At 46.0% G+C, this 27,883-nt stretch overlaps 1 protein-coding gene across 5 annotated transcripts in view; it reads left to right on the top strand.

The window, feature by feature from the left end:
* DIXDC1 (DIX domain containing 1) overlaps positions 1-27,883 on the top strand; it is a 64,213-nt gene that overhangs the window by 15,732 nt on the left and 20,598 nt on the right. For 3 of the 5 annotated variants that reach the window (XM_039496368.1, XM_039496367.1, XM_039496369.1), the window contains 4 exons: positions 13,803-13,932; positions 14,849-14,974; positions 17,197-17,446; positions 18,730-18,837. In XM_039496368.1, coding sequence (XP_039352302.1) covers positions 13,803-13,932; positions 14,849-14,974; positions 17,197-17,446; positions 18,730-18,837 — 614 coding nt within the window. Of the gene's footprint in view, positions 1-13,802; positions 13,933-14,848; positions 14,975-17,196; positions 17,447-18,729; positions 18,842-26,562; positions 26,909-27,883 lie in introns of those variants that run through there. The other 2 variants (XM_039496371.1, XM_039496370.1) reach the window with 2 other exon arrangements.

The following is a 27,883-nucleotide window of genomic DNA, read 5'->3' as shown; positions in this document are numbered from 1 at the left end:
GTCTATAGTGATAACAATGATTGATACTCAGATGTTTATTACAGATCATTCTTCTCTGCGGTCTCCTCACTTAGGCGTGGTTTCATCGGAGGAGATTTAAGGGGAGTTGTTATTACATTGCAGCAAACTAACTGAAATGAAGTTGTGGTCAGTAGAGTGTGAGTGGTGGTGCTGGCTTCTGTGTCAAGTGTGATTTTAAAAAACTGTAATAAAAGTGGTCAAGGAGTTAAATGGGTTACAGTGAGTATTATGGATGGGAACCATGCTCCACTCCTCCCGTACTTCTTAGTTAATTAGTGCCTGTTTCCCCACACTCTGTTATGTAGTTGAATAAAGCAGCTTGTTCCCAGCTGGCAGTACTGTAAGTGGAGTTTGTTTCTTGTGCACTTAGCAGTCCCTTTACAAATAATAAATAGAAATATAAGTTTTTATTTATCTATAGCACCTTTGCCAAATGGATCCCAAAGTGCATCACTTTATATATATATATATGTGTGTGTGTGTATATATATATATACACACACATATGCACATGCAAGAATCACTTCACCCAGCACTGAAATGCAATCATCTCTAGGGTGGAACAGGACAGCTATTTAGAACATGGCTGTGCAAGAGTTTAGAATAGGAAGTGAAGAATTAAAACTGGGGGGGGGAATAAAGGGAGGCAGAATATGAATACTTGAGGTAGAAATTGTTCAGGACACGGGCATTAAAACCCAATTCTTGCAAAAAATGGGTTGTAATAAATGATGACAAATGTTCAAGATTTCAGTTTTATATCTCAGGGGGAAGATGGCGCATCCAGCAGCACATCTAATGACAGTTTTAAGTATTAGCTCCCAGTCTCCTAAAGAATCAGAACTGAGGTAGGTAGCTGGGGCTTTGGGCGAGGCCCGATTTCATTTGATGCACAGTGGTGCCAAAGTGGTTAAATTGTGATTTGACAGCCCCCTCTCCTGGCTGTGAGCCACTTCATCTCTGCTTGGTAGCAGACTGAAATATAAGGGAAATGTTCCAGCTATTTTTAAACGTACAGAACCTGTTGCTAAGCGCTAGCACTGTGTACTCTCAGCTCAAGGTGTCATTATCCCTATAGCGGCAACAGCCCAGAGTGCAGGAAACACGTTGAGGAGAGGGGCTGAAATGGATTCGTTCTCAGATTTATTGTGCTCCCGATTCTCTCTTTCTCATTTCTTGGCCTAAATGTAGAAAAGTGTGTGTGTGTGTGTGTGTGTGTGTGTGTGTGTGTGTGTGTGTGTGTGTGTGTGTGTGTGTGTGTGTGTGTGTGTGTGTGTGTGTGTGTGTGTGTGTGTGTGTGTGTGTGTGTAAAACAAGTTGTGGTGCGGCCTACCTAGCCATTGTGTACATTACAGCAGCCTCAGGACTCTAACTTCCTCTTGAGTGCCCATGGCCCCAGAGGGTACTGCATTTCAGTCACCCTGCACCTCCTTTCTCTGGCAGGCCCCTGCCCCGAGGCTTGTGAGGGGACGGTTGGCGCAGAGCTATTCTACCAGCTCTGTGCCAAGTGGGGCCCCATACACATATTGGAGGGGTATTCCCTGGAGGTCAGTGCCACGGCTGTACAGCCCTTTATGCTTCTAGAGTGGTATAAAGGGGCCACACAGCTGAGCCAAGAATTGGGCCCACAATGTTTGGGGTTTCACACTGTACTCAGGTCCAGATTAAAGAATTTTGGCACCCTGTGCACTATGGAAATTGGGGGCTTCCCCTCCTTTATTAAAGCACCCCTCCCTTACCTATCCCATCCCAGAATGCCACTCTTTCACCACCCCATACACAGACCCTCAAATGCCTTGTCCCTCCCACCCCACACACAGACCCCTGAATGGCCCCCATCCCAGATATACCCCAACAACCCTCTCCAAGCCCTCACTTATCCTGATAGTCTAGTAGACATACATCCCACTCATTGCAGCCCCACTGTTCACAGACCTCAGCATCCTGGACCCCAACAACCCCCATTCATCCACAACCCCTCTACTCTCCACCCTCATCCACATAGCCCACCAGCAATTCACTTCCAGCTCCTTACCCACTGCCCCCGGGATCTTCCTGGGCACTCACCAGCATCCCCCTGGCTCAGCGCTCTGCTTCTGTCCTGGTTTAGGGTGGCTTCTCCTGTTCCTGGCCACCCTGCTGTGCTCACTTCCCCTGCCCAACCTGTACTCATATAGCCCCATCAAGACGGAAGAGCAGCTGGGCCAAATTTGTGTGAGTAGCTGCGCCACTCAGTTCTGTTTTTGTTTCTGGGTGGTCAGGGGGCCCCCTGAGATAGGGGCCCTGTGCATGTGCACTGAGTGCTCATTGATTAATCTGGGCCTGACTTTACCATAACAAAAATAGGGTCTGTAATTCCCAATTACTCTTCTTTGGCTCCAGAAATGGTATTTCTGAAAATAACGTATTTGAAAATTTGCCAACAGTCTCAGACTCGCTGGCTCCCTGGGCTGTACCCAGGACTGCTAAGGCCTGAGTCTGCATGGACAGAAGAGAGAGTGTGGAGTTTGCAGCATCACTAATAAGTCAGTGTGGACATAAACAGCTCTTGAGTGACAGAAGGTGTTAAAATTACATTTCAGTCATGATTTTCTGGTCAAAACCTGAGAGACTCCAATGGTTAATTCTCAGAGCTCTGGAGGCTGAATGAAGAGGATTATTAGCCGGTGCCTTTGGGTATTATACGCTGCCACACGGGGGTTGGACCTGGAATGGGCAACAACTCTGGAATGGGCTCTGCCCCTTCTATTGGATGGAGTCTGATTTTCTTGCGGGAAATACGGGGATACCCCACTTGGAAACCCAAGATTCCCATTATTCAGAGGGACCTTGGTTGTGGCTGAAAGAAAGGGGGAAATGGGGAAATCTCCGAGAGAAATTGTCATAGACAAATGCTATGTTGGGTGGTTGGGAGCTCTGGAAATTCTTGCCCTTGTCTTCTTTTGGCTAATGTGTGAAATGCACTTTTAGCCCATCACCTCGTCCTTCACATACCTCTTAGAGCTTGAGTTGGCATTTGAAGCTCTGCCAACAAGCTGCTCCCTCGTAGACCAAACAGTCTTCACAGGCCAGTAACTTAGTCCCCTCCCTGGAGCAAATGGCAGCCTAGCTGGGATTCCGATGGTGGCTGTCATTCCCACTCAACCATTACTGCCAGGACTTGAGCAAGTGATTTCAGAAGTAAAGATTCCAGCTCCTCTGTACTTGGAGCCAGACATACTGTTCTGCCAAACTAGGAGTTTTTAATGGAGGGTTAGAGATGTTACTGTGTGAGATCTGTATTTAGAAAGGTGAGTTTAGACAGCTGGGTTTAGAACTCTGCTTAGTCAATTACACACATCCTGACCACACAGAGCAGACTGGAATATTCCTTCAACAGTTTGAGAGACCTGGTCAATGGCTTTCTACAGCTTTGGGCACAGCCAGTCTAAAGTCTTTGGGGTGAATTCTGCTGTTGGTCATGGCCACACACCCCCAATAATTTCAGAGGGGCTACATGGTATAAAGGAGAGCAGAAGTGGACCCAGTGCTTCTATTTTTTTTTAAATCCATCTAATTAAACTGGGGACCATTGTTTGAGATTAATTTACTGATCTGAAGTAACAATTTAGCTGAAGACCATAAAAACTAGAAGGCAGGCATGAAAATCCTGTTGAGTATGCCCAGTGTTCAAGCATAAAAAGGGAATGAGCCAATGCTAGGTCAGCATTCAGGCTTTATTCCTTCCTCCACATGTATTGTTTTCTCTCGTCAAGTCATTCCTGAAAGTAGAGTTCTGTAAGTTCCTAGACATACTCATTCTATAGCACCCCTATTGGGAAGCTATTACCATCACACTCTGGAAATAGTGAGGTATATGGGGTTGGCTAGGTCGCTTCTCCCAGTGGTTTGAACCTTTTGGGTCTTCAAAACTGGGCTAGAAATCACATGGAGAACAGTTTTTCCAGTCCTGGCTAGAATTCCAGCAGAACCCCCGGATGATATTTCTCTCCATATCTCAGCAAGTCAGTGAAAAGCACTTCTCCAAACACTCCAGAATTTAAAAAATGCCCACGTTCAATTCCGAATATGGGTGAAGGTTCAGGTAGTTCTTTTTTATTCTGATCTGATTCACCACCTCCCTGGATGCTATGTCAAGAATTTTGATGCACCTTTGTCTTTTACAGCTCATGTACTATCTCTGCCTCCTTGTCTATGCAAAATTGCACTGCTGCCTCCTTTCCAGACAGTGCAGCCATGACTGAGGAATTCTGTGTGCTTGGGACAGGCCTCATACTGAATAAGAAAGAATTTACACTGGCCCAAACGTTGTTTTGAAAGAAATTGAATGTCAGGCTTTGAAGTGAACGTTTTATGAATGAGCAGCCGTGGCTGTAATATAACCCAACATAGACATTCTGGACTCACTCAGGGCCACAGTCCTGGGTTTCATTACAGGGAGGCCAGATCCAGGCTGCTCCTGTGTATTTGGGAGCCTGAATCAGACCCAGGCATCTCTTTCCTGGATGAATCATTTTATGCTGGTCTGGAGGGTAACATCGCTCTATTTGTTTATGGGGTTTTATTCTCTGCTTCTACAAAGACCTAGTCAAAACAAAACCAACAGAAACTCAAAGTGGAAGAACATGGGAGATTACAGAGATCATCTAATTAAGATAATGTCCGAGAGTTTAGAAACCATGCAAGGCCTTAAACACATTACGTCCTGATGCAATTAGGCCGGTCTTTGAGCTTCATTGCTGCAGACACTTGGCTCAGTGCTCTGAACATCCAGGATACTGAATGCCTTTAATACTGAAACCAGCCCCACAGCATGAGGGCAGTGGGCGCAGAAAGCTTCTTACTGATCTCACTAGACTTGTTCTGTGAGCAGTGTTCAAAAGATGTAAAGGAAAAGCAGAGGAAAGACTGAGAGACCTGTTACCATCCTAGATTGAACCCCCAAGCCCAGCCATGGGGAGAGATTCAGACTCTTGAGACCTTTTCTGTCACCAGATAAATTTGGAAATAAGGGAGAAGTGCCTCTTCCCTGAAGCAGATGAAGATGGCAGTGAGAGTCCATGGGGAAGAGGTAGCAAGAAGTTCAGAACCCAAGAAAAGTCAGGGATCTGTTATATCAACTATGCTGCCTACTGAAAGCAGAAGAGGCTGGATGAATTTCAAAACAAGCAGCCCCCAAACCTCTGAGAGTTTTGAAAGTTTCAAGGCAGTTATCCCCACACTGTCCCATGCAAGTGGGACTCTAAAAAGGGATAAAATAAAGGGCAGACTAGTACACGAAGGCACAGTAACCTGCCTTTAAAACATGATGTTTTGTTTACTGCCAGGCAGACATGGCTGACTCCCCACTGATACTGTGCTAGAAAGGAGAGGGAATAGAGCCCTAAGTGGCAAATGGTAAGTTACACTGGGCTGATGAGAATGCCTAGAATTTATTCTGGTTTTCTAAGCAGGAAGTTTCGAAGGTTGTAGCATCATGTCTGATTGCAGCAAAGGTGGTGAGGGTTTGGGAATGGGGGATGCTATGTGCCATTGCAAGGTGCTCCGTGATAACATTCAAAGTATCACGACGCCGGCTATTTGTCGTTTGGCGCACCGTGGTGGTGTAGAGCGTATTTCCGGATTGATTTATGAAGAAACCCAAGGAGTGCTGAAAGTGTTGTTAGAGAACGTCATCCGTGATACCGTCACTTACACTGAACATGCCAAGTGAAAGACCGTGACTGTCATGGACATAGTCTATACTCTGAAGCGCCAGGGTCACACTCTCGACAGATTCGGGAGCTAAGTTTCCATCCCGCTTTAAAGTAGTTGACACATCCTCAAAAACGCAACTAAGGCTCATGTGAGATGTCACGCTAGAAGTGCTAGTTATTTCTCTTCTCTCTCATCTGGGGAAAGGGGCAAACCAGCCAGTTAAGTGCTAAGTACAATCCTAATTCACAACAAGCCCTATATAACTTATGTACTTCATTTTGAGACAGAGATGGGAGAAGCAGAAGGGGAATATTAATGCTGCTGATGCTGTTATGCTTTCCTTCTTTCCACCTGCAGGCTGACTCATGGTGACATTGGGAAGAGATGGTGGTGGGTGGACTGCAGGCCGAGAGCTCTTGGCTTCTCTTGCCCTCACTGTCTCTCTGGTCCTTGTGTAGAGGGAAAGCTGTGAGCTGCTGCTCTAGCACCAATCTCCATATTATCTGCAATCTTTTAGTACAGAATTACATATTAACTTTTACTATAACAACTCCAGTAGTACTTTCCCCTTCTATGACACCCTCCTTTCCAGGATTTCGACACATTTTAGCCAGGTGAGGATTAATATCCCTCTTTTACAGACAGGGAAAACAAAATGGACAGAGAGTAAGTGACATGCGCAAAGTCACACATCATTTCCGTAACAAGGAATAGAACCCAGGAGTCTTGACTCCACAAGCTGACACACTCATATATATCTAAACTGTGTTATGTAAATATTAACAAATGATGGGGCATGTGGTTTTTGAGAGAGCCACTTGCCTTTGGCATGTAATGAGGCATAAGTTTGAAGTCCAGAAAGGAAGTAAACAACACATCTGTTGTGAGTTTTCCCTCACATGCCTTAGCTATTCCCACCAATCTTTTGTAGCTTATCTACTCTTTACCTTCCTCTCCTTATTTGTCACTGGTGACAAACAGTATCATCTGGATATCATCTCTGACTTCTTGCGCTCTCTTCCCCTGCACATCTAGCCCATATCCAAATCTTGCTGCTTCTTCCTTGATAATATGTCTATGATCCAGCTCTTTCTCTTTATCTAGACAGCTGAAATGCTTGTCCAAGTCCTCTTCATCTCCCACCTTGATTACTGCTACCTTCTGTCTCCTGCTTCCTTAGCGCACACACTATCCTCCATCCCCACAGTCTACTGAGAGTGAAGATACAAATATCATTCTCCTTGCTTGTCTCTCTGATCTTGTCACTCCTCTCTTTGAATCCTTCTTGGAGCTCCTCCTGCTTCACTGCATCAAGTTCACATTTCTGGTCCTCACTTTCAAGATCCTTCCCAGCTCTACTCCTTCCTGCTTGTTTGCCCGTGAGTTCTACCATGTCAACCCTGCCATCTCCGCTCTGCCAGCAGTGCCAGCCTCATCTACCTCTTTATCAGCTTCTCATAAAACAGTCTCTGCACCTTCATCCACACTGCTACTTACACTCGGAAGACCCTCCCTGAACCAGTCTGTAAGGCTGCTCTACTGTCAGCTCTCTCCTCGAGACATACTTCTGCTGTGACTTTCCCAAAATATATCAGCCAGTTAATGACAGCTTGAGGGGCAGATGGGGATAGTTGACTCTTACTTCATCTATTTATAAAGAAAAAAGCAAATATTCATACAATTATATATATCCTATTGCATTCCTCTCCCCTCACCCTTTGTATGTCACTTGTCTCCTTACTTATAAATTATATTGTCTTCCTGTGTGTTTGTACAGTGCCTAGCACAATGGAGCCCCAATCTTGACTGCACTCTTCAGACTCTACTGCAACATAAGTATTAGATAATACTAATTAACTGTAAGTGCCTCCAATGCCTGAGAAGAGGCGCTCACCCTGAAGGCGTATTTTCTGCACTGAAAAATTGTTATAGCTCCCTGTTACTGGAAGCAAAATAGTTCCTGGGGTGAGTAGTCCTGAGCTCTGCAAAAGCTGTCCCATCATCAGTTGGGTGTGAGCCACCTCCTCAATCCTGGGTACTTGGTAATTAAAATAGCAAAAATGCACACCTAGAAATATTGTACAGTTATGATCCTGCCCCTATCAGTGCTGTGCTCAGTGGAGAACTTTGAGAATTCCCAGCTGTGATTCACCCGCAGAAGGAGCTACATGTGTTCACAACAGCAGATGGCCCCAGGGTCCGTTCCTTCAAACTCTGGCCCTGTCCTTAAAGATCTTTTAGGGACATCCACAGTGATCTGAATATAAGAGAAAAAAGCTGCCTGGGAACTTCAGCAATCTTGGCCCCAGGTAACTCCAGGTAAGGCAGTTACTTTCCCATTCACAGAGCTCAGGTAAAGCAGGCCCGCTTTTGGAACACAAAGCCGGGTTAATTTAAATAGGATTAATCTTAACCCCTTTGCAATCCTAATAATCTGTGCTCTGTATAGTAAAGCTTTGGGCTGAGGATGATATGTTATTCCTAAAAGAAATTCTCACTTCTGAGAGAAATTCAGATTGAGGTGTGGGACCAGAACCTATTCCTGCCCCACAGAGCCCAGGATATGGCTGGACCAAAACTCAGATTAAACAGCCTGTTAGTGACAGAGGTTGGGCAAGCTATTGAGCAGTACACCTCTACCCCGATATAACGTGACCTGATATAACACGAATTCGGATATAACGCGGTAAAGCAGCGCTCCAGGGGGGCGGGGCTGCACACTCCGGTGGATCAAAGCAAGTTCGATATAACACCTATAACGCGGTAAGGTTTTTTGGCTCCCGAGGACAGCGTTATATCGGGGTAGTGGTGTAACTAGTTCAAGGGTGAGTTCTTCAGGAAAAGAAGGAGGCTGGGGTGGCTAGATCAATAGCTGTTACCTCTCAGAACAGCCTGGGATGCAGCCATGAGCCAGACCTGATTATAAGACAGCAAGGGGAAGCTCCAGGGATTTGTTAAATCCTGTGCTGTTTGGAAGCATCTGTAGTTGGCAGGAGCCAGCAGGGTAATGGTGTCACAGGAGCCAGTGTAATAGACCCTGTGGGAGCTTCCTCTTCCACTCAAAGAGCAAAGGTTCAACATTAGAATAGGTTAGGGTCTGAGCAGCTGCCAGGGCTATGGACCTGAGCGGGCAGGGAAGCATATGGGCTTCCCCAGTCCAGGCCTGGGGCCCCTCTTTCTGCCTCCTCTACCAGACCTGGAGCTTTTTTCCGTGTCCCTGGCCTGGGCTCCTCCCTCTGTCTGTTCTGCTCCCATGCTTAGGACACCTTGTTATTATTTACTAGTATTGAAGTAGCACATACAGGGCCATGGTCAGGATCAGGCTCCCATTGTGTTAGGCACTGCACAAATACAGAGTAAAAGATGATCCCTGTCCCAGAATTCTTACTGTCTAATAAAGACAAGACACCACAGGTGGATGTAACAATCACAAGGTATGGGGAAGGGGGGATGAGGGAAAAGATAATGACTGCTCTATTCTTTCCATCTTCTCTCTCTCTCCCCCACCAGGCATGGCTGCCTTTTGCTGCATCAATCACTCCTCTTTCAGGCTCATCAGTTCTTCTCACTCAGATTTGTGGTCTATCAGAAAGTGAAGTCTAGGAGGAGTGGGGTGGAAAGATGGTTTAATACCACCTTGTGCCGCCTGGATTCTGAGCAGCTTTGGGGGCCAGTGGGGCCCCATTGTAAATTCGAGCAGCCCCAGAGGCAGCGCAGAATACTTTGGCCACTCCCCATCCCATGCCCAACATGCCTCCATACTGGGACTGCAGGAGGACACTGTGGAGTAGAATGTACGTTGGTCCTACACTGCTCCTGCACTTTGAGAATTCCTCTGGGCTACTGTGGCTCCTTCATGCCACCAGAGCAATTTAAAGAAGTTGTATTTAGGTTCAAAATCTTGTCCAGAGTCAGCAGCGTAAGTGCCTGAGAAATGCTGGTCAAGGACTGACAACCAGTGTTGCAGAGACAGCAGCTCTTGAGTAATGGAAGAAGGAAGGGTAAGAGAGGGGAGCCCTGGATGCTGTTCAGCAAGCAAAAGACTGAAGCAGAAGAGAGAACACCCTAACTCGGTTGATATTAATTTAAAGAAGCTAAATGTAATACGGGTAATTTTGACAGCATTGGCTTAATGAGGCTGCTATGCCTACTATGCTAGTGAGGTCTGTTGGGTGATTGTGATTCTCCAGAGTAAAAGAATAGTGGGTAATTTTTAGACCTTAAATAGCCTTTGCACAGATGAAAACTCATAATTAGCACTATGGAAAAATATTCCCTAGGGAGAGAGAGAGAGAGAGAGAGGCTGGGAAAAGGGACAGACTACAGACTCCAGCTTTCCTTTTTTATTGCCCACGGCTGGATCCAGACTTCAAATATTGTTACTAATCTTGGCTAATTATCCAAAGATGAAACTTTTCAGTCTTTTGCAGGAATTTCCATACAGACCGAAAACAAGTAGGGGAAAATATGGACTGGAAGAAGGAACAAGGAAATATGACTAGTTACATTCCCAGATAGGTTGAGTTCTATAAATAATCAGAAGGAGGAAGTATTACATCTGTGGGAAGAATTATAAAGCACACATTGTCTTTCCAATAAGTACAGACATTTTTTATATTGAGTATCATTTCATACCTCGTACATACCTGTATCACATTGTGAGAAATCTGCCTGTCATCACTTTACAAACTGGACACTAATATTTTCAAAAGTAGCCACAGATTTGGGGTAACTTATTTTTACAGTGCCTAACATGCTTGGGTCTGATTTTCAAAAGTGCTAAGCACCCACCATTCCATTGGAATTTAATGGGATCTGTTGGTGATTTTCAGCACCACTGAAAATCAGGCCCAATATCTCTCAAGCTGGGTCTATTAGAACTGAGGTGCACAATCAGAGTCCTTGTTTGAAAAATTTGGCTAGTTGTTATATATAATATGTGATTTATCTAAAATTAATAAAATAATTATCAGATTGAAAATGTCTTTTCTGCTAATTAAAATTAGTAGTGTAGCGTTATGGATAGAATTATTCTCCAGAGAAAATTATTTTTGTGTGATTGTCAATTGATGCATGATGCTAACAGAAGCTTACCAAACAAATTCCTGAGCAGTTAACTCCTGGAGGAACCTTAGACAGACAAAGAGACTCCAAATTATCCCCAAACCGTTTTTCAGATGTTTGGGTACAGAAGAATGCAGAGAGAATGTCAAAATTGTGCAGTGAATTTCATGACCTGTTTCCGATTTTGGAACAAGTGTAACTCTTTGTACCTTCAAGAATTGAATGGAGACAAATACAGAAGTGGGATCTGATCTCATTGATAGACACGGTGCAGGAAGTGTTTCTTTTGTCCTGAAGGATGAAATCTGCTGTGTAGAAATGCTTGTTTCCATTTGCAGAATACATCCTCACAAAATTTGCTCTCCTTTTTTCATTTACTGGAATATGGACACGTGGAGTTCTCTGTCTGGAATAAAGGGCTGGTGGTTTTGTCCCTTAGTGCATTTAACACCACTCTACAATATTTAGGTCATTAAACTTTCATGTCTGTTCTTTTCTTGGGAAATTCAGTCACCTGTTCATCTCAGCTGCCAGAAATAAAGAGGCTGCCACTTGGGATTTTAGCTTTGCAGAAATCAGAGTATCTCTGGAGTTCTGCACTGAACTAATTAGCTAGTAGAGTTTTCTGGACACATAATAAGCTATTGATGAACAAACCAACAGTCTGAACTGCTCCAGGAAAATCTTATGCTCTGAATGGGAAAAAAATACTAAACATGCTAATTAAATGGAAGTCTGCAGTATTGTAGCAGTAACTACTGTGAAATCCTTTCCTTTGTAATAGCGACATCACTATTGCACAGCCACAGAAAGTTGTCTTTTTTTGGAGAGGATCATTTAAAGTGTAAATTTACAGGACTTTAGAAGAGATTTTCTAATAACGATACTAATTACTGCATACCAGTAAAAATTCCTACCCAAAAATAGTGATTTTTATTTTGTGTGCAAAGAATGGGAGAAAACAAAGGGGAAAGTATTAAATTGTTAATTATAAGGCTGTATTTTTATATAACTTATTTCCTTTGTGTGAAAAAGGAGTTGCTTATAGGGAAAAGACCCACAGAATCTAGTAGAATATGGCTTTCTATAGCATTTTGGACCATCCTATAGAATATAGTAGAGAATTATACCCCTAATGTGATTCCTATAGGAAGGTTAATAAAAAAAGTGTAAAAAGGCGATCATTCTCTTTAATTTTATAGGGTTTTGAAATAGTTTCTATGTAACCCTGTTCAATCTCTGTGGAACCTTATTGAATTGTATAGGACTTTTCCATAAGAGTAAAAGCTGTTTCAGTGGGTAACAGTTGGCTCTGTAAATAAACATCTCTCTCTTCCACGGATAGTTACCTGAATAAATTAAAGCTTCACTGAATCGTTGTGTAATAGAAGGTTTGAGTTCTGGTCTGTCCTTGAAATTAAATTGTGTTGTGTGGCTGGATTCTGGTGTAAAGTCCCAGGCCCCTCCTTTCTTGGGCCCAGGTGCTTCTATCCAGCTTAGGTCACATAGGAACTCAACTTCTCCTTGCACTTTATCATGGGCAGTTATTATTATCGACCTGAAAACCAATGCGGGATCATCCTCTTGTACCTGTTGTGTGAGTGGGAGAGAAGCCAGGACTATGCTTGTTGTATTTATGCTTCATGGTTCGTGTTCCCATTCAGTGGAAGCAAAATTGGCAAAATTGACACCTACTGGCACCTTCAGAACTAATATACACTAAATGAGTTAGAGCCGTGACTATACTGGACTCAAAGCAGGGGAGGCAAAATCCACTCCAGCAAGTCTGCATTAGTCTCATGTGTCTCCCAAAGCCTAGACTTCCCTCTCAGCGCTACCACTTTTGTTTTTCACAACAAATTGAGCAACCGCCCAAGTGTGCCTCTCACACCATGCTCCACACTTATCCGCTGAGTGAGCAGAACCAATTGAACACAAGTGTCTGGGCACCTTTCTGAGCAGACAGACTGAGCTGTGTTGTGTTTAAAGTTGGATTTCCCTTGTCAGGACAATTACAAGCGATGTTGTGAACAGAATGTGACTTTGTGGCAGGCTGTAGAAGCATAAATGATGACTGATGTTGCTGAGATAATGTGGAATGGAGACTTAAAACCCGCCACAGCTGCAGAATAATGGGAAGCTTAGTGAAAAAGGAGGTAATCCCATAAGGGATAAATCTGATTGCACTCCACGTGCTGCACAAGCCCTTGTCCCAAAGGAATTCCAGTTTCACCAGGGCTTCTACTAGTCACTAAAGTCTCATGTAAGGTATAGGAATGAAAAGGTGAATCCCTTACACATGCACATGGGACTGCTTTTGCCTGTCAGCCCCTGACACCAGATTACTACTTAGGGAGATCGAGAACCAGCTTCTTTATTATCTGTCGCCGCCTGCTGTCGCTTACACCTGTGCAAAGACAGTGTAAAAGACTACCCAGTTAGAGTGGTAGTTTTCTTCACACAGTTTGCACTCTCTTGCAGTGATGTAAATGATGATACAAGGTGCAAGGCTGTCGAAAGTTGGGCCCAAGAGGGAAAGTGAAATTGGCCCTTATAAAATCCAGTCATTTCCTTAACAATTTGTGTAATTAACTGAAAATTACACTGGTTATTTTAACTGTTAACTAAGCTATATATATATATTTTAAATATCTGAAAGTAAGTAATTTTGGGTTTTTAACATTTTATGAGTGAATTAATGCTGGGAATAAAAGTGAGGGACTGGCAGTGGTTGCTTTGAACCAGATATACTGCAGGCAGGTTCGGTGCAAGCTTCCTTCTCAGCTGCGCTGATGCCTCTCAGTCCTGACCTGCAATTCTTCCTGCTGTTCCAGTTCTGGCTTGTACCGAGTTACTCCAAACAGAACATTGGTTTGGTTTTGTGAACTGGTGTCATGTAGGTGGGATGAAACCCATTTGTTTCATTGTTGAACATACGGTTGAGTGAAAGGTGGGAATTGTGCAACTATTTCCTAAAACAACAGTGACTTGCAAAATTTTGTTTTCTTTTCTGTTTACAGCAGCAACTACAGGCGTACATGGCCTGGGTGAATTCCCAGCTGAAGAAGAAGCCAGCAATAAAGCCAGTGCAGGACCTGAGGCAGGATCTCCGAGATGGGGTCATCCTGGCCACTCTCATTGAACTTGTAGGTCAGTAACACCAAGTGGCACTATTGCTCCTGTAGGGGCTGTGGGGCACTGCATGGAGGAAGCTCGTCTTGGTGAGGCCCTGCTAGCGGAATGTTTGGACCGGTGTGAGGCTGGCCAGCAGGGTGGTCATTTTAAGAGAGAGGAAAATTGTGGGTCATAAAAGCCGGTCTTCCACTGAAGTCCTTATGTGTTAGCTCAGTATCACTTGTTAACCTTTGGCTAGTGGCCAAGTTCCAGGCCCTTCGAGAACTGCATTCACTTTGTCACCTGACACATGCCAAAACCTGCGAGTGTGGCCACGATAACTGCCACAAGAGGAGCTGAGCTGTTTTAAGGGAGCCATGAAAGGATTTCCCATATTGATGAATGGCATTAGGGACCCAGAGGGGTGTACGGGCTAAGGTGGGACTAGTATGTGGCTTCTTAACTTCATTTGTGTATGTATGTGTGACCGGAGTCCCGCAGTTCTGTATCTCTGCCTAACGCTGACAGCCCTGCCTGGAGTTTACTTGTATGTGTTAATGGATGGGATTCCTGTCTGTCGGTGTTAATCTCTTTGTGAAGACACAAATATTTACAAGAAAGAAATAATAGGACTGAGCAAAGATGGTTCTAGAAGCTGATGCTGTCCCTTGCTGAGACTGTACCATGCAGTGCAGTGTATCTGCACAGAAGGGACATGTGCTGACACAAAAATACAAGGAATAGTGAATTACCCACAAAAAGCTCCTTCACAGATAGTGCTATGGGTTTATTTTGCCATGAGACACCTCATGAGCAGGGAGAAGTCACACATATGGCTCCCTTACTCTTCCCAACATAACAGCTGCTGAATCCTACACCTGTAACTGTTCCAGTGCCAGTCACACCAAGCAGGTCCATTACTCTCTATAATTAGGCTGTTTGATTTTCCCAGCCGGTGAGAAGCTGAATGGCATTCAAGTCAGTCCCACCAGCCAGCAGGAAATGAGAGAAAATGTAGAGAAAGTCCTGCAGTTCGTGGCATCGAAAAAGATCCGTATGCACCAAACTTCAGCGAAAGGTAAGTGCTCCCTGATGACAGTGTCACCATGATCCTTAGATATCTATGTGAGAACTGGATCCTTTGTTGTTTTGTGCCCTACAGATAATTTATTTCCAGGCCGGAAATTTCTCTTGTTGCTACAATCCAGTAATATGTTTAGTTTTTGGTTCAATGGCACTAAATTCTTTGTTGCTTTGGTAACAGTAGCAAACAGGAGAAGCGAGCAGTCCAGGGTAAGAAATAAATAATAGCATTAAGATGAAGAAGAAATGCCCCCTCTCCTCTGAATGGTCAGAGGACCAAACAAATGGTATAATTGAGAACACAGACTTGGAAACCTTAAGTGAATGGACATAAATAAATTGTTATTGGGCTGTTGCCGTCTGTGGTGGGAACAAGACCATTCCAGACCACTGGAAATCAGTGGTAGTTTCCCATGCTTTGCAAACTCTGTTTGCCAGCATTTCCTGTCATAAGAAGAACAGAACATGTGGTGGGAAAGAGACACAAGGAGCAAAAACATGCACTTTCTGCCTCTTTACTGTGGCATCATTTAGTCACAGACAGCAAATGGATGGAGGAAAACAGTCCCCTATTCTTGCTGGTTGCTGAGTGTACTGTTTGCTCCTCCCGGGGCACTGGGTGAGGTGCAGTGCCAAATGATTCAAACTGGAATCATGGCGCACATGACCTTTCATGTTATTATCAGGAAGAGAGGAGCACAGCCCTGGGGTTACAAGCCTCAGCTGGGTAGCCTTTGTGTATTCAGAGTACACAGTAAGTGCTCCAGGCCAGCAGCATGGCTACCAGCAGCCTGGAAGCTGTGCTGTTTTTTCCCATTCAGTGAGGCATTACATGCCAGTTCGCACCATTTCACTGACTCTATAAGCTGTTGTTAATACTGATAAAACTTGTCTATACTGTAAGCAAATATAACACTAGGCCCAGCCCAGGCAGCTATCTCCAGGCCACTTAACTCAGTGATCTGAATTTGCTTTCTTAGTTTCTTGTATCTAGGTTGGTAGCAGGTCAGTAAAACATGAGCATCCAGAGTTTCGTAGAGCACAAATGAGAGCAGAGTAAGCTCTAAAGATTGAAACCCAGGGCTGGTGCTCTGCATCCCTTCTGGTTTTCCTAGAAAAAATGTCACATGCCATGTCTGGCCTGTTCTAGTCTCCTTTCGCCGTTCCCGGTGACAGGACTTTGTTGAGCTTTGTGTAAGGGGCTCTGAGGTTGGACATGTTATGAAGTGATCAGAGAAATGTAGGGCTGGAAGGGACCTCAAGAGGTCATTTAGTCCATCCCCCCAGATTGAGGCAGGATTAATGTATCAAAGTTACTGCACAGAGTGAGGTGTGGGCACAGGACTCTGGGACACAGAAACCCCTGAGTTCTAATCACAGCTCTGACACTGACTCACTCTGTGACTTTGGGCAAGTCATTTCCCCTCTCTGTCTCAGAGTCTCTGTGAGTGACATGGATTAATTACCTTTATGATCTATTTTAACAATGTTTATTTTGGCCCCATCCCACCCTACAAAAGTAAAAATTAACCAGACTTCAGGCATCCAGTCCTTCCCCAGAAGTCTGGGTCTGGGATTTTCAAAGCTGCCTATGGGATTTGGATGCCCAGTTCCCATTAGATTTAATGGCCACTGCATGCCTAAATCCCTTGGATGGCTTTGAAACACCCCCCCCCCAAAGATGGATGGTCTTTGGAGTAAGCCCTGAAGGTCATCAAATTTGGGCTGTTTTGTACACTGAGGGAAAGTGCATGGTGATGAGGATTGATTAGTTAATGATTACTAGACGTTGTTGTCGCAGAAATCCATTCTTGCTCAGCTCCCTCCTCTTTCCTATTAAAAATGTTAATGCAAGTTCCATGGGCCGGTTGGAGCCATCACTGGTACAGTGATCTTCAATGACTGTGACATCTTTGTAGTGATCCTTCAGTAACACTGTCACACATAGGCTGGACTCTTTGTTGAAAATAATCCCATAGAAGTCCCAAATGTGCCCAGAGCAGTAAAAGTTCTGTCCTGTAGGTGGCAGTCACTGATTTTACTTCAGGCTGCTTCATACAAAACAAATACTATGGAGCACTGGAATGATAACTCAGTCCTAATGGTTCAGTCCCTTTTTTTTGGAATGCTCCTGTTGAGTTTAATTACATTCACAAGTGTTGGTCAGACAAGAACCTGCTGAGCCTCATTGCCCTGAGGTTTGATTGCATTTTGCAGATATCGTTGATGGGAACCTGAAATCCATCATGAGGCTGATCCTTGCCTTAGCTGCTCATTTTAAACCTGGCTCCAGTAGAACTGTCATTCAAAGCCCAGCCAGCATGGTGGGGAAGAGCCTTTCAGCATCATCAGCCAGTCACAGGCCTCATTCAGCGGCCGCAGTGGCCCAGGGTGCCGTGGCCGCTCTGGCAGATGTTCGTCAGGATGTCTCACGCTCAGGACGTGATGTTTTCCGGCACAGACAGAGGTACTGGGTGCTCCCATCTAGTCTCATTGGAATGAGTGTGAATCTTGGTGCTAAGTCTTAGTCCTTGGGGGGCAGGTAAAGGGGGCATCTCCCTACAGGATAGATAAAGAGGTCTCTGCCTCTCTGCTATGAATTCATACATTGCTTGTTGACCTGAACCCAGGCCACCTTTTGCTGTAATCTCACTGGAGCTCACAAACAATCCAGAGTAGGACTGAGTTAGCACCTGGATGGGATACCTTTAAGGCTATGTCTTCACTGGCAAGAAGGTGTGTTTCTACCATGGGATAACTAACGTGCGTGTAAAAACAGTGGAGGTAAGGCACTGTAGTTTTACCATAAGGTAAAGCAGGGGAGGCCAGCCACAGACAGGTGGTGTAGAGCTGACCTCGCCGAGCCACCTTGCAGTATACACGACTGCGCCTTGCCTTCACCTAGGATTGTACAGCACAATAACTAGCACACATTTATTACCTCGCTTTAAAAGAAAACAAAACACCTTTGTGTCACTGAGGACAAAGCCTAAGAGCTCTATTACATCCTTCCCTTTGCATCAGTACTGAGCACAATGCCGCTGCATGGCCAAAGGAGGTGCTGGGGCTTCTGGAGGTGCTGTCTTTCACGTGAGACATAAAACTAACGCCCTGACCGTTTGTGGAATTTCGAGATCCTGGGTGCACTTTTTGTAAGAGTCAGGGTGCTAACCCTGGTGTCCAATTCCATGATGCCTCCCTAAACTCCTCTTGCCTTCTCGTATTATGCCAAGCAGTGGAAATTGTTGTAGTGTTGCTGAGTGCTGTTTATCAGCTGCTGTGTCCTACAATGCGATAGGGTTTGGCGTTTTATTATTCTTCCGAAGGACATGGGCAAGTGTTCCTCTTTAGGATGGCCAGCCCTTGTAGTATTAGCAGAAGCTAGCCTTTCCCCCACTCCCTCCTTCCCTTCCTCTCCAAAGCTCTGCTGCTACTCATAGGAGTTTGGAGGCATTTAACAGGTAACACATTGTTCCCCTCCCCTGCCATATCACAGGTAGATGAGAAAGGGTTTCCTGTCTCACACTTTCTAGATCAGAAATTAGATTTTCTCATCCGTAAGAGGTCCAGAGGATTGCTGCCTCCACCTCCTTCCCTTTATTTCATTAGCCCCCGTTCTCCCCTTCCCCTCCACCAAGAATGTCTATCATTAGGTTCAGACAATAAATTAAAAAAAAAACCAAAAAAACCCCAAGGATTTCTGCCCCTGCCCTGTGAGGCTGTTATTCATTATGTCATTTTTATCTTCAGAAACAGCAGCGTTGACGAAGAGATTGAGAATCCCTACTGGAGTGTCCGAGCACTGGTGCAGCAGTACGAGGGACAGCAGAGCGTGCCCTCAGAGTCTTGCTCCTCCAGGTAACAGACATGCCCATTGCAGAGCTGTGTCCCCTCACAGCCTGGCAGAGTCCGTCTCCTGCCCACCCCACATCTGGCCTCCTCGCAGCCCAGCCCCCTGCCTACCCTATGGATGTGCTCCCCTCACACACAGCCCAGTCTCTGACTAGTTTTAGGAATAAGGAAAATTTCATGCACTGAGATTTCCCAGCTGAGCTGGAACATGAAACACCAGCTCTCAGTGAGTGACATTTCATTGACTCCCTTGATCTTGCAGACTCTCCCACAGAGAAGATTCATCTCATCCATGAGACAGTGTGGCGAGGTGGTGTGAGCACAAGGCTAGGAGGTGGGAACTCCTGAGCTGTAATCCTGGCTCTCACCTTAATCCTGGCTCTGTGGTCTCCCCCAGTGAGAACAGAGGGAACAGGAGTAGGAAACACCAAACCAGAGGGTTTGCTGCGAGATTGAGAGAAACTGAGAGGATGAATCACAATGGTTCCTTCGGGGCTTGGAATCTATGACTCTATGAATGAGACTGAGGTTATCACTACAATACAGTTTACGTTGGAGTTATGATGCTTAGGGGTTTGAATAAGTCACCCTCCGAGCTACATAAATTATGCCGATCTAAGTGTTGGCATAGACAGTGCTATGTCAGTGGAAGAGCTTCTCCTGCCAACATAGCTATCATTTCTTGTGGAGGCTGGAATAATTAAGTTGACAGGAGAGCTCGCTCCCCTTGGCATAGAGTGTCTGCACTAGCAGTGCGACAGCAGTGCAGCTGTGCCACTGTGAGCTCTGTAGTGAAGCCATCGCCTTGAGAGTAGTGGAGGAGCAGAATGATCCCAAGGCTGAAGAGAGGGGAACTCTGCTCCAGTAAATGACCAAGGAGCCATCCAGGCCTGCCCCTCAGCAAGGAAAGGAAGGGACACAGCAACCAGTGCAAGAGGAATGGATATTCTACAAGCTGATACCATCTATCTGTTACTTCTGGGGGAATTCGGCGCCACTGCGTGTGCACAGAATTCGTATCCCCCACAGATTTCTTTGCTTACCCACAGAAGAATGACTTTCTGACAGGGAAGCAAAGGGAAGCTGCAAGAGCTGTCATGCACCCCTCCCTGGCAGCACAGGTACACAATTTCAGGCACCTGGAGCTATCATCAGAGAGGTAAATCACTGCAGGGCTGGGGACACCCCAGCCGCTGGCTCCTATGCTTTGCCAGGATCAGCTGCTAGACCCGGCTGAGCTGGAGGCAGGAAAGGATGGGGCTTCCTCTTCCCCTGCAAGGAGTGGCTAGGGCTGTGTCAGACCCACCCCCAGAAACCTCCCCAACGTGCAGGAAGCTCAGCATCCTCCCCTGTTTCCTGTCCCTAATGCTCCTCAGCCGCGGTGGGAGGGGTCACTGTATGAGGAGCTCCTCCCCTATCCGCCCAGCTCCCGTGCATCCAGACCTCCCATATCCGGACCCCCCACCACCACCAAACGTCACCCTGTACACTCAGACATACCCCCAGACCTCCATACCTGAACCCCACCCCACTGAACCTCAATCCCTGCATCTGGAGTCCCCTGCAACCAAACCCTCTGCCTCCAGACCCCCATCTCTGCACCCAAACCACCCCCCACTGAGCTCCCTGCACTAAAACCCCCATCCTGATGATCCCCACCCCCTGATCCTCCACATCCAGACCCCCACCCCACTGACCCCCAACTAAGTGCACCCAGACCCCCCCTGAAGCCCCACTTCCCCACCACCCAGACCCCCCAGCTAAGCCTCAGCCACCTTCACCTGGAAGCCCCTGGATCCTGCCTGGTTGAGCCTACCTGCCCCAAACCTGGTGCACCTGGCACAGGGGGCAGGGCCCCAGGGTATTTTGGGGGCAGGCCCAGCCCTTGTGCTGTGTCAGGGTTGGGTGCAGCCTCACCATTGAGTCCATGTCCCAGAGCAGGGGAGGGGCTGCAGGGTGATCTCCCACCTTCATGCAGCCAGTGGCCTGGCTCCCACTGCCATGCTGGAGCCTCCGTATTTATTTATTGACAAATAAAACTTGCAGAATTTTTAAATATTATGCACAGAATTTTTTATTTTTTGGCACAGAATTCTCTCAGGAGTAATCTGTGTAAGAGACATGAAGGAGAAATGAGCTGAGACTTCCAAACCAAGCAAGCCTGATGCCCGGGGGCAAGGGAAGTGGGGATTTCAGCAGCAGGCTCAGTTTCAGGAATGCATTATTTTGGGATTCAGACCCAGAGTCTCTGAAGTGGGTGCCACAGCTGTTCCCACTGCCATTGTGCCCTCATCCATCACCTTTGACTGCTTTTAGCTCTATAGTTATTTCATTATCCAGCCATCCCCCAGCTCCCCTGGACCTTCATGTTCAATCAAGTTCAGTGTTTAATTGATTCCTGAAAAGTCCCCTGTAACCTGCTATAGAGCATTAAAGTCAGAGTTTACCCCCACCTACACAGCAGGAATTTTTTCCATGTAAAGTGGGACTTGAGAAATATACCCTCTCTGCTATACCTGCAGCAGTGGCTGGGGACTCGCCAGATCTCACTAGCTAGGCAAAGTTGACTGAGGCAACACTTGACTGGGAGTTGTCTAAGGAAAGGGGTTTTGCCGGAAGTGGTATTGGTTAGAACTACATGTTTCACCTGGGGCTGAACTGGGTGCCGCTCACAGCAGTGAGCCTCAGCAGCAGGTGCTGGGAGAACACATCCCTTTGGTTCTTCACGTGCTCCACTGACTCCCAGTTGCTCCAGAGCAGATGTCAAAGCCCTAGTCTATGGAGCCCTTAATAGAATGGGACCTGGCTGTGTCAGAGACCCACTCACGCATAGGCCAGCACCTTCTATGGCAACTCTACTGCACAGAAACTAGGTAGCTAATGAGGAGCTGGGGGTAGAACCTTGCCACTGGTAGGAGAGATCTGACCAAGCCTGGCTGTGTTTAGGTCAGAGTATAGGGATATACATTTTGGACAGAGCCTTTCCCCACTAATTAGGCTTGAAAGTAAAGATGTATCTCATTGAACATGTAAGTTCCCTCTTCTCCCCCTAAGCTTGAGTCTCTGCTCCTTCTGAGCTCCATTTGAATGTGGTGGAGGAGGGGACTGCAAGGAACTCGTTTAGCTCCCTGCTTCACAGCTGTCTGGCCCCAGTGCAAGTCAGGGGTGCACACAGGCAGCCCTGACTTACACCACTGATGTAAGGTGAGTCAGGGACCTTATGCCAATGGAGGATTGGGCATCGTGGAGCTCCACTCCATTACATCCCCTTCTTTCCTGTCCTATCCATGCCCCGCCCTTGAACACATAGAACAAGTTCTATTTGTGGCACTGCTGGAGGATACACTGTATGTGGGGGTTTGGGGGATGGCTGACACATGAGGTGATGGATTTTCTTCTGCCAGATCTCCACCAGCAGAGAGTGTCCCTGGTACAGGGAGATTTCTCCACTGGACTTCTCTGGCCACTTTAAGGCTATTTTGCGCCTCCCTGCTCCGCACAAAGTGGCCTTAGCATGCCTGAGAATCCAGCCCCTTGGGATCCAGGTGAAGAGTGAGAGGAAACACAATGGTTCTGGACCCTTTTGCTTCTTCAGTATTTTGATGGTTAGATGCCCACGTGACATGTGCCGTATAAATATCTAAGATAGATCAGTTTGGTGTGGGGGGGAGTTTCTCTCTGAGTCAATACTGACTCACTTCCCCAGTGCGGTGTTAGAGGATACTGTGCTGCTGGAGGTGCTACTTATCAGATGAGAAATAAAACCATGGTCCTGACCACATGCACTGGTTAAAGATTTCACAGTATTTTTCACGAGTTGAAGAGTGTTGACCCCTTCTATTCGGGGCAGATACGAGTTTAGGTAAATACATTTCGCCTTTTTCCATTCTCTCTGTAGTTAGAATTGGCAACAATATTTTTCACATCATGTCCTATTGTGTAGCTTTGTTGTGCACTGCTAAATAGCTGTGGAATGCCCCACAGTGGCTGCATTTCCATGAGGAGTGAAATAATACCTGTATGTATACTTTGCAAAGTGCTTTGGGTTTTTCATAGTGCAAGGAATTCACCAAGTGTAAGATGATATTTATTATCATTGCTGACAGAAAGTGATGTCACTGAGTAACTTGTATGTTATATAAAATCAGCAAATATTTTCCTGAATAAACTATATGATCAGAAGAGGGAATTTTACAGAACTGAAGATAAAAACATAAAATTAATTGTGCTGCTTTTGAACTAAAATCATTGCTTTGTTAATAAAATGTTTGTTTGGAACTTTTGAAATTATGTTGGAGTAGAACAACAGGGGATGCTGTGGATCAGTACTGAGGTGCATCAGCTGATCTCCTTGGGGGCCCATGGCTGGAATGGCAGGTGGTGCTGTGGATCAGTTTTGGGGTGCATTGGCTGGTCTGTTTTGGGGGCCAGGGCTGGAATGGCAGGGGTGCTGTGGCTCAGGTTTGGAGTGCATTGTCTGATCTGTTTTGGGGGCCAGGGCTGGAATGGCAGGTGGTGCTGTGGATCAGTTTTGGGGTGCATTGTCTGATCTGTTTTGGGGGCCAGGGCTGGAATGGCAGGGGGTTCTGTGGCTCAGGTTTGGGGTGCATTGTCTGATCTGTTTTGGGGGCCAGGGCTGGAATGGCAGGGGATGCTGTGGATCACGTTTGGGGTGCATTGGCTGATCTATTTTGGGGGACCAGGGCTGGAATGGCAGGGGGTGCTGTGGATAAAGTTTGAGCTGCATCAGTTGATGGGGGGCAGGGCTGGAATGGTAGAGGGTATATCCGGTCAGCATTGAGTGCCAATGGCACAGTCTGTACCTTCAAAAGTAAGACTCTTCACATTGGCTACTGTCTTTAATAATCACTTTTCTCTGGTTGAGTTAAAGATCTCTAAACTGCCCAGGGCTCTTCTGGGTTCTGTTTTCTCTGCCTTGCTCCCTACACAGCTGTGCATACGGATCAGTGGTAGAGGGAGCCCAAAGATTTTACAGGTTACCTGGTGTGTAAATTTCCTAGAGTTCTACTAATCCTGCACTACTGAGATGCAGACAGAGCTACTGACAACTCAACAGGAAATTATCAGAGATTGTATCAAGCTGGAGCTAAAACGCTTTTTAATTGAAGCTGGGAATATAGTCTGATGTGTAATTAGGTTTCAATCATAATGTCTTGAGAATGGAATATTCTTTGTCCATTACTGTGGATTTGTTCCCTGGCTTTGTACATACAAAGATGTTGGACAGAGACTGTGCTATGTGCATCAGCAGTGAGAAACAAAAGACAGGCTGAGAGGGAGTTAGGGGGCAGGGTTCTGTCAGTGTTGTCAAAGGGCAAAACCACGTAGGGCTGCAAAGGAGAGCAAACATGGAAATGCTACTGAGTTTTGCATGCAAGGCCCCGCTGGGGAACGGATCCAGCCAGCCAGGCTGAGGGCTGTTTTGTGTATCCTCCAGCAGTGCCAGAAATAGAACTGGTTTTATGTGTTCAAGGGTGGGGAGCAGATTATGGCTATTGTAGAAAAGGGCATCTGATGCCGCTAGCCAAAGGCACAGCGATTGCTGACACAGAGGTTGGCTGTTTAATTGCAACAGTAACTGCCAAGTGAGGAAAGATTTATTCATATCAAGCCCCATCAGAAATCGGGAGGATGTTGTTCCTGTGATAAGACACCAGGCAGAGGCTGGTGCCTGAGGAGAGAAAAATTGACAGTAGCCAAACTCGGTACGTTTCATTTAGAATCGCAGATCTATGAGAAAAGGGTGTTAGATAATAGGCATGGTGCAGACTTAGCTATGTGTGAATGTTCAGTAGGAAGTTTCATATTGGCCTGGTATTGTTGCTAATTTATGAATCACCTCAAGAGCTACTAATATTCTGTTGCTGGAGCTAGGGGCCCTACTGTGATGGGTCTTGACTCTTATGACCGAGTTCTGCCTTTTCTGATTCTCCCAGGTCCTGCATCCCACCCGAGGCAGGGGGCAGGTCCCCTGCTCTGCTCCTTCACCCAGTACGCTTCCTCCATGAGGGATTGTGTATGTCCATGCAGGATTTTGCCTTGCTTAATTTACATGAGGGTTTCCAGGAGCCATCACATATGCCCTAGGACCCGGCGGGGCTGTTTGGTAAAAAAGATGAGATGGAAGAGAGAACCTGTCAAACTCATTAGCAATTAATCCCCTCATTGAGGAACCACAAGAAGGAGCAAGGAATGTACTTGTTACCCCTACCCTTTGGCCATCCTCCCATATACATCTTCCCCCTTGGCCCCTCCTCCCAATTCACCCTCCCGCTCCTTACGGTCACTTAAGGTGATACCCTTCCTCATAACTCTGTGACTTCAGTAGGATTTCACATGGAGTAAGATGCTACTCAATGTGAATCTGCCATGTGGCCTATGGTCAGGATTCCATTTTGTTGAGAATAAGCCCTGCCTGCATTCATTCCCGAGCAAATTTGAGTATAGGCAGCATTGTCTAGAGCATGGAGACTGGTGGTCAGGGTTCCTGGGTTCTCTTTTGGGTCTGGAAGGAAGGGTATGTGGTCAGCTAGTTAGATCAGGGGACTGAGGCTCATGAGATCAGCGTTGTTTTTCTGCCTGTGACACTGACTCACTGTGTGACCTTGGGCAACTCGTACCCTCTTGGTGTCTGTTTCCCCATCTCTAAACAAGAGAATGATTCTGACTTGCCTCACAAGGGATGTGTTGCTGAACTCATCCGTGTTTGTAAAGCACTTTGAGATCCTCAGGCGGAAGGTGTTAGAGACAGGCAGAGAATTATTGCTATCAGTCTGTCTTCCTTGTACTCATTCTGACACTGAATGTCACCCCACTTCATCGTATTGCTCTGGTGACATGCTGCATATTTATACCCTGGGGCTCTTCACTGTCAGTCTCTTTAGTTTTAAAATAAATTATTTTGAAAAACTGTGAGCAGTCTCAGAAGAAGCAAGGAGAAGCCTGCACCCCTGACTGCAGGTGACGTCTCCTGGGATGTGGTGGCACCAGTTTGTTTGACTCAAATGGATGGAAACTCCAGAGGAAAATAAGATGCCCGCTTTCTCTTCCCTATTCGGAGAAGGGAATAAGCCAGTTGGAGCATGGGATCCCCAGAGTTGCCTGGCAAAAACAAACCACATTTCTTATTAATGAACTGACTATATTTTTGTAATCACAACACTACCCCATCCCATCTCATCCCACTGCACAGTTCCAGTGCAGTGTCCCAGCCTAATATCAGCACATTTCTGGATTTATTTCCTATGGGACACGCACATGTTCTTGATATCAGAATTTCCAGGAAGGAATGTTATGATAAGAGACAACAGAAATTATTCCTGGGGAACTTGCCAAAATCCCTCCCTTCCCTTTCCCTCCCACCCACCGACCTTCCCTCCCCCACCCTGAGCTAGACATCTTCTCAGAGAATACACTCTGCCTTGCACACTGTGACAGCCAGAGGGAGAGGGAGCTGGAGATAGCGAGGAAGGAAGCTACTCATAGGACTGGGAAATGCTGCACACTGCTTAGAGGCTGGTGGAGCAAAGAACCTACTCTTAACAGAGCACTTTTCCCTCACTGAATCCTGGGTCTCTGCAGCAGGAGCTGTATAGCTGAAGTAGGCAGAATGGGATGAGAAACGCAACTTGCAATCCAGGCCGAGATTCTCATGATGAAAACAACCAGTGGACCAGCATACAGTGGACCAAAATGCAGCAGCAAGAGAGAAATAACCTGCAAGGAAAACCAGCAGAATCAAAACCTGGACTGCAGAATATTCTGACTCTGTAATAAAATCCGTATGTGTGGGGGTTGCCGATTTATCACCAAACATCTCCTTGCAAAGACCCTGAACCTTTTTGCTGTGAGTCTCAGCTCACGCGAGGAAGTCCGACCGGCAAATATTTCTTCGTTAGTTTGACAGGAACTGGCATCCTCGGCATCAAATTCCAAGCCTGTGAATGGACAAGGCATGTCTGCAGCCAGGACCTGCAGATTCCTGAAGCTCCACGGGAAACGGACTCTGTGAGGCGAGAGGTTAAAGTGGGATCATGGGAGGGAAGCAGGTCAAATGGTGAGCAATTGTTGTCATTGTCATTTGGAACAGCAGGGTCGGGGTGTTTATTAAAATCTCCAGAGAATTCAGGCTTGTTACTGAAACTGTTTCCATAAGCCCTGATTGTGTGCAAGATCCCAAAGCATTGACAGTTCAGGGCTTTGCTAGGCAAGGATTTTAGCTAAGAAACTAAGCAAGGCTAGAAGGAATAATATAGAGTGTTTTCCTGTGACATAAATCCTGCCTCAGTTGATTTAATTTCCCAGCACTCATTTCTGCATGCTTCAATGATGAATAGTTATATATCCTTTTAAATAAGAAATCAAATTTGAATGCGTCTTTGGATATCTCTCACTCGAATAATTTTGGGAATTGATATGAAAAACTATGGGAATTTGGCCAGCTTTAACCAGTTGGCAGAATGATAAATAGGGGTGACCTTTGGCCTGTGCTGCTGCTTCAGGAGCAATCAGCGTGCATGTAAATGTGTTCCTGTCCAAATGGCCATGTTTCTGTCATGTGCAGGGAAACTGCCTGGAGATGGAGCTGTGTCTGTAAGAAAAACTAAAGGATTATATTAAAATTCTGTTGTAGATGTGGTGTGAAATATCTGATCCTCAGTTGCGTTAACCCCCAAATCTATCGCAAAATGTTCACTTTGGGCAGTGGATCTAGTTCTGAAAAGAGCACATTGGGGAGAAATGTTACTTCCCTGTGCTGTGTCCTGTTCCCTGCCACATGGCCCACACGTCCCATATCCTGCACCTCCCTAGAGCACCCTGTGCCATCCTTTGCCTTCTGGCCTTCTAGATTGATCTTTCCCCTGTATGCCTAGGTAGCCTTCTTCACATGCACCAAAGGTTGATCTTGTTTTCTTGGGCTGCTTCCTCATGGTTTTCCTGCTTGTGGAGGGACAACCCACAAATACACCTCTCAATGATCATCTAGGCCTGATGGCTCCTCAGGGGTCTGAGGTGAACATGTGCAGAGGAA

The sequence above is a fragment of the Mauremys reevesii genome, linkage group 12, assembly GCF_016161935.1.
Source record: "Mauremys reevesii isolate NIE-2019 linkage group 12, ASM1616193v1, whole genome shotgun sequence".
Classification (NCBI taxonomy): domain Eukaryota; kingdom Metazoa; phylum Chordata; order Testudines; family Geoemydidae; genus Mauremys; species Mauremys reevesii.
Note: the sequence above shows the minus strand (reverse complement) of the source record. Positions and strands in the feature narration are given on the sequence as shown.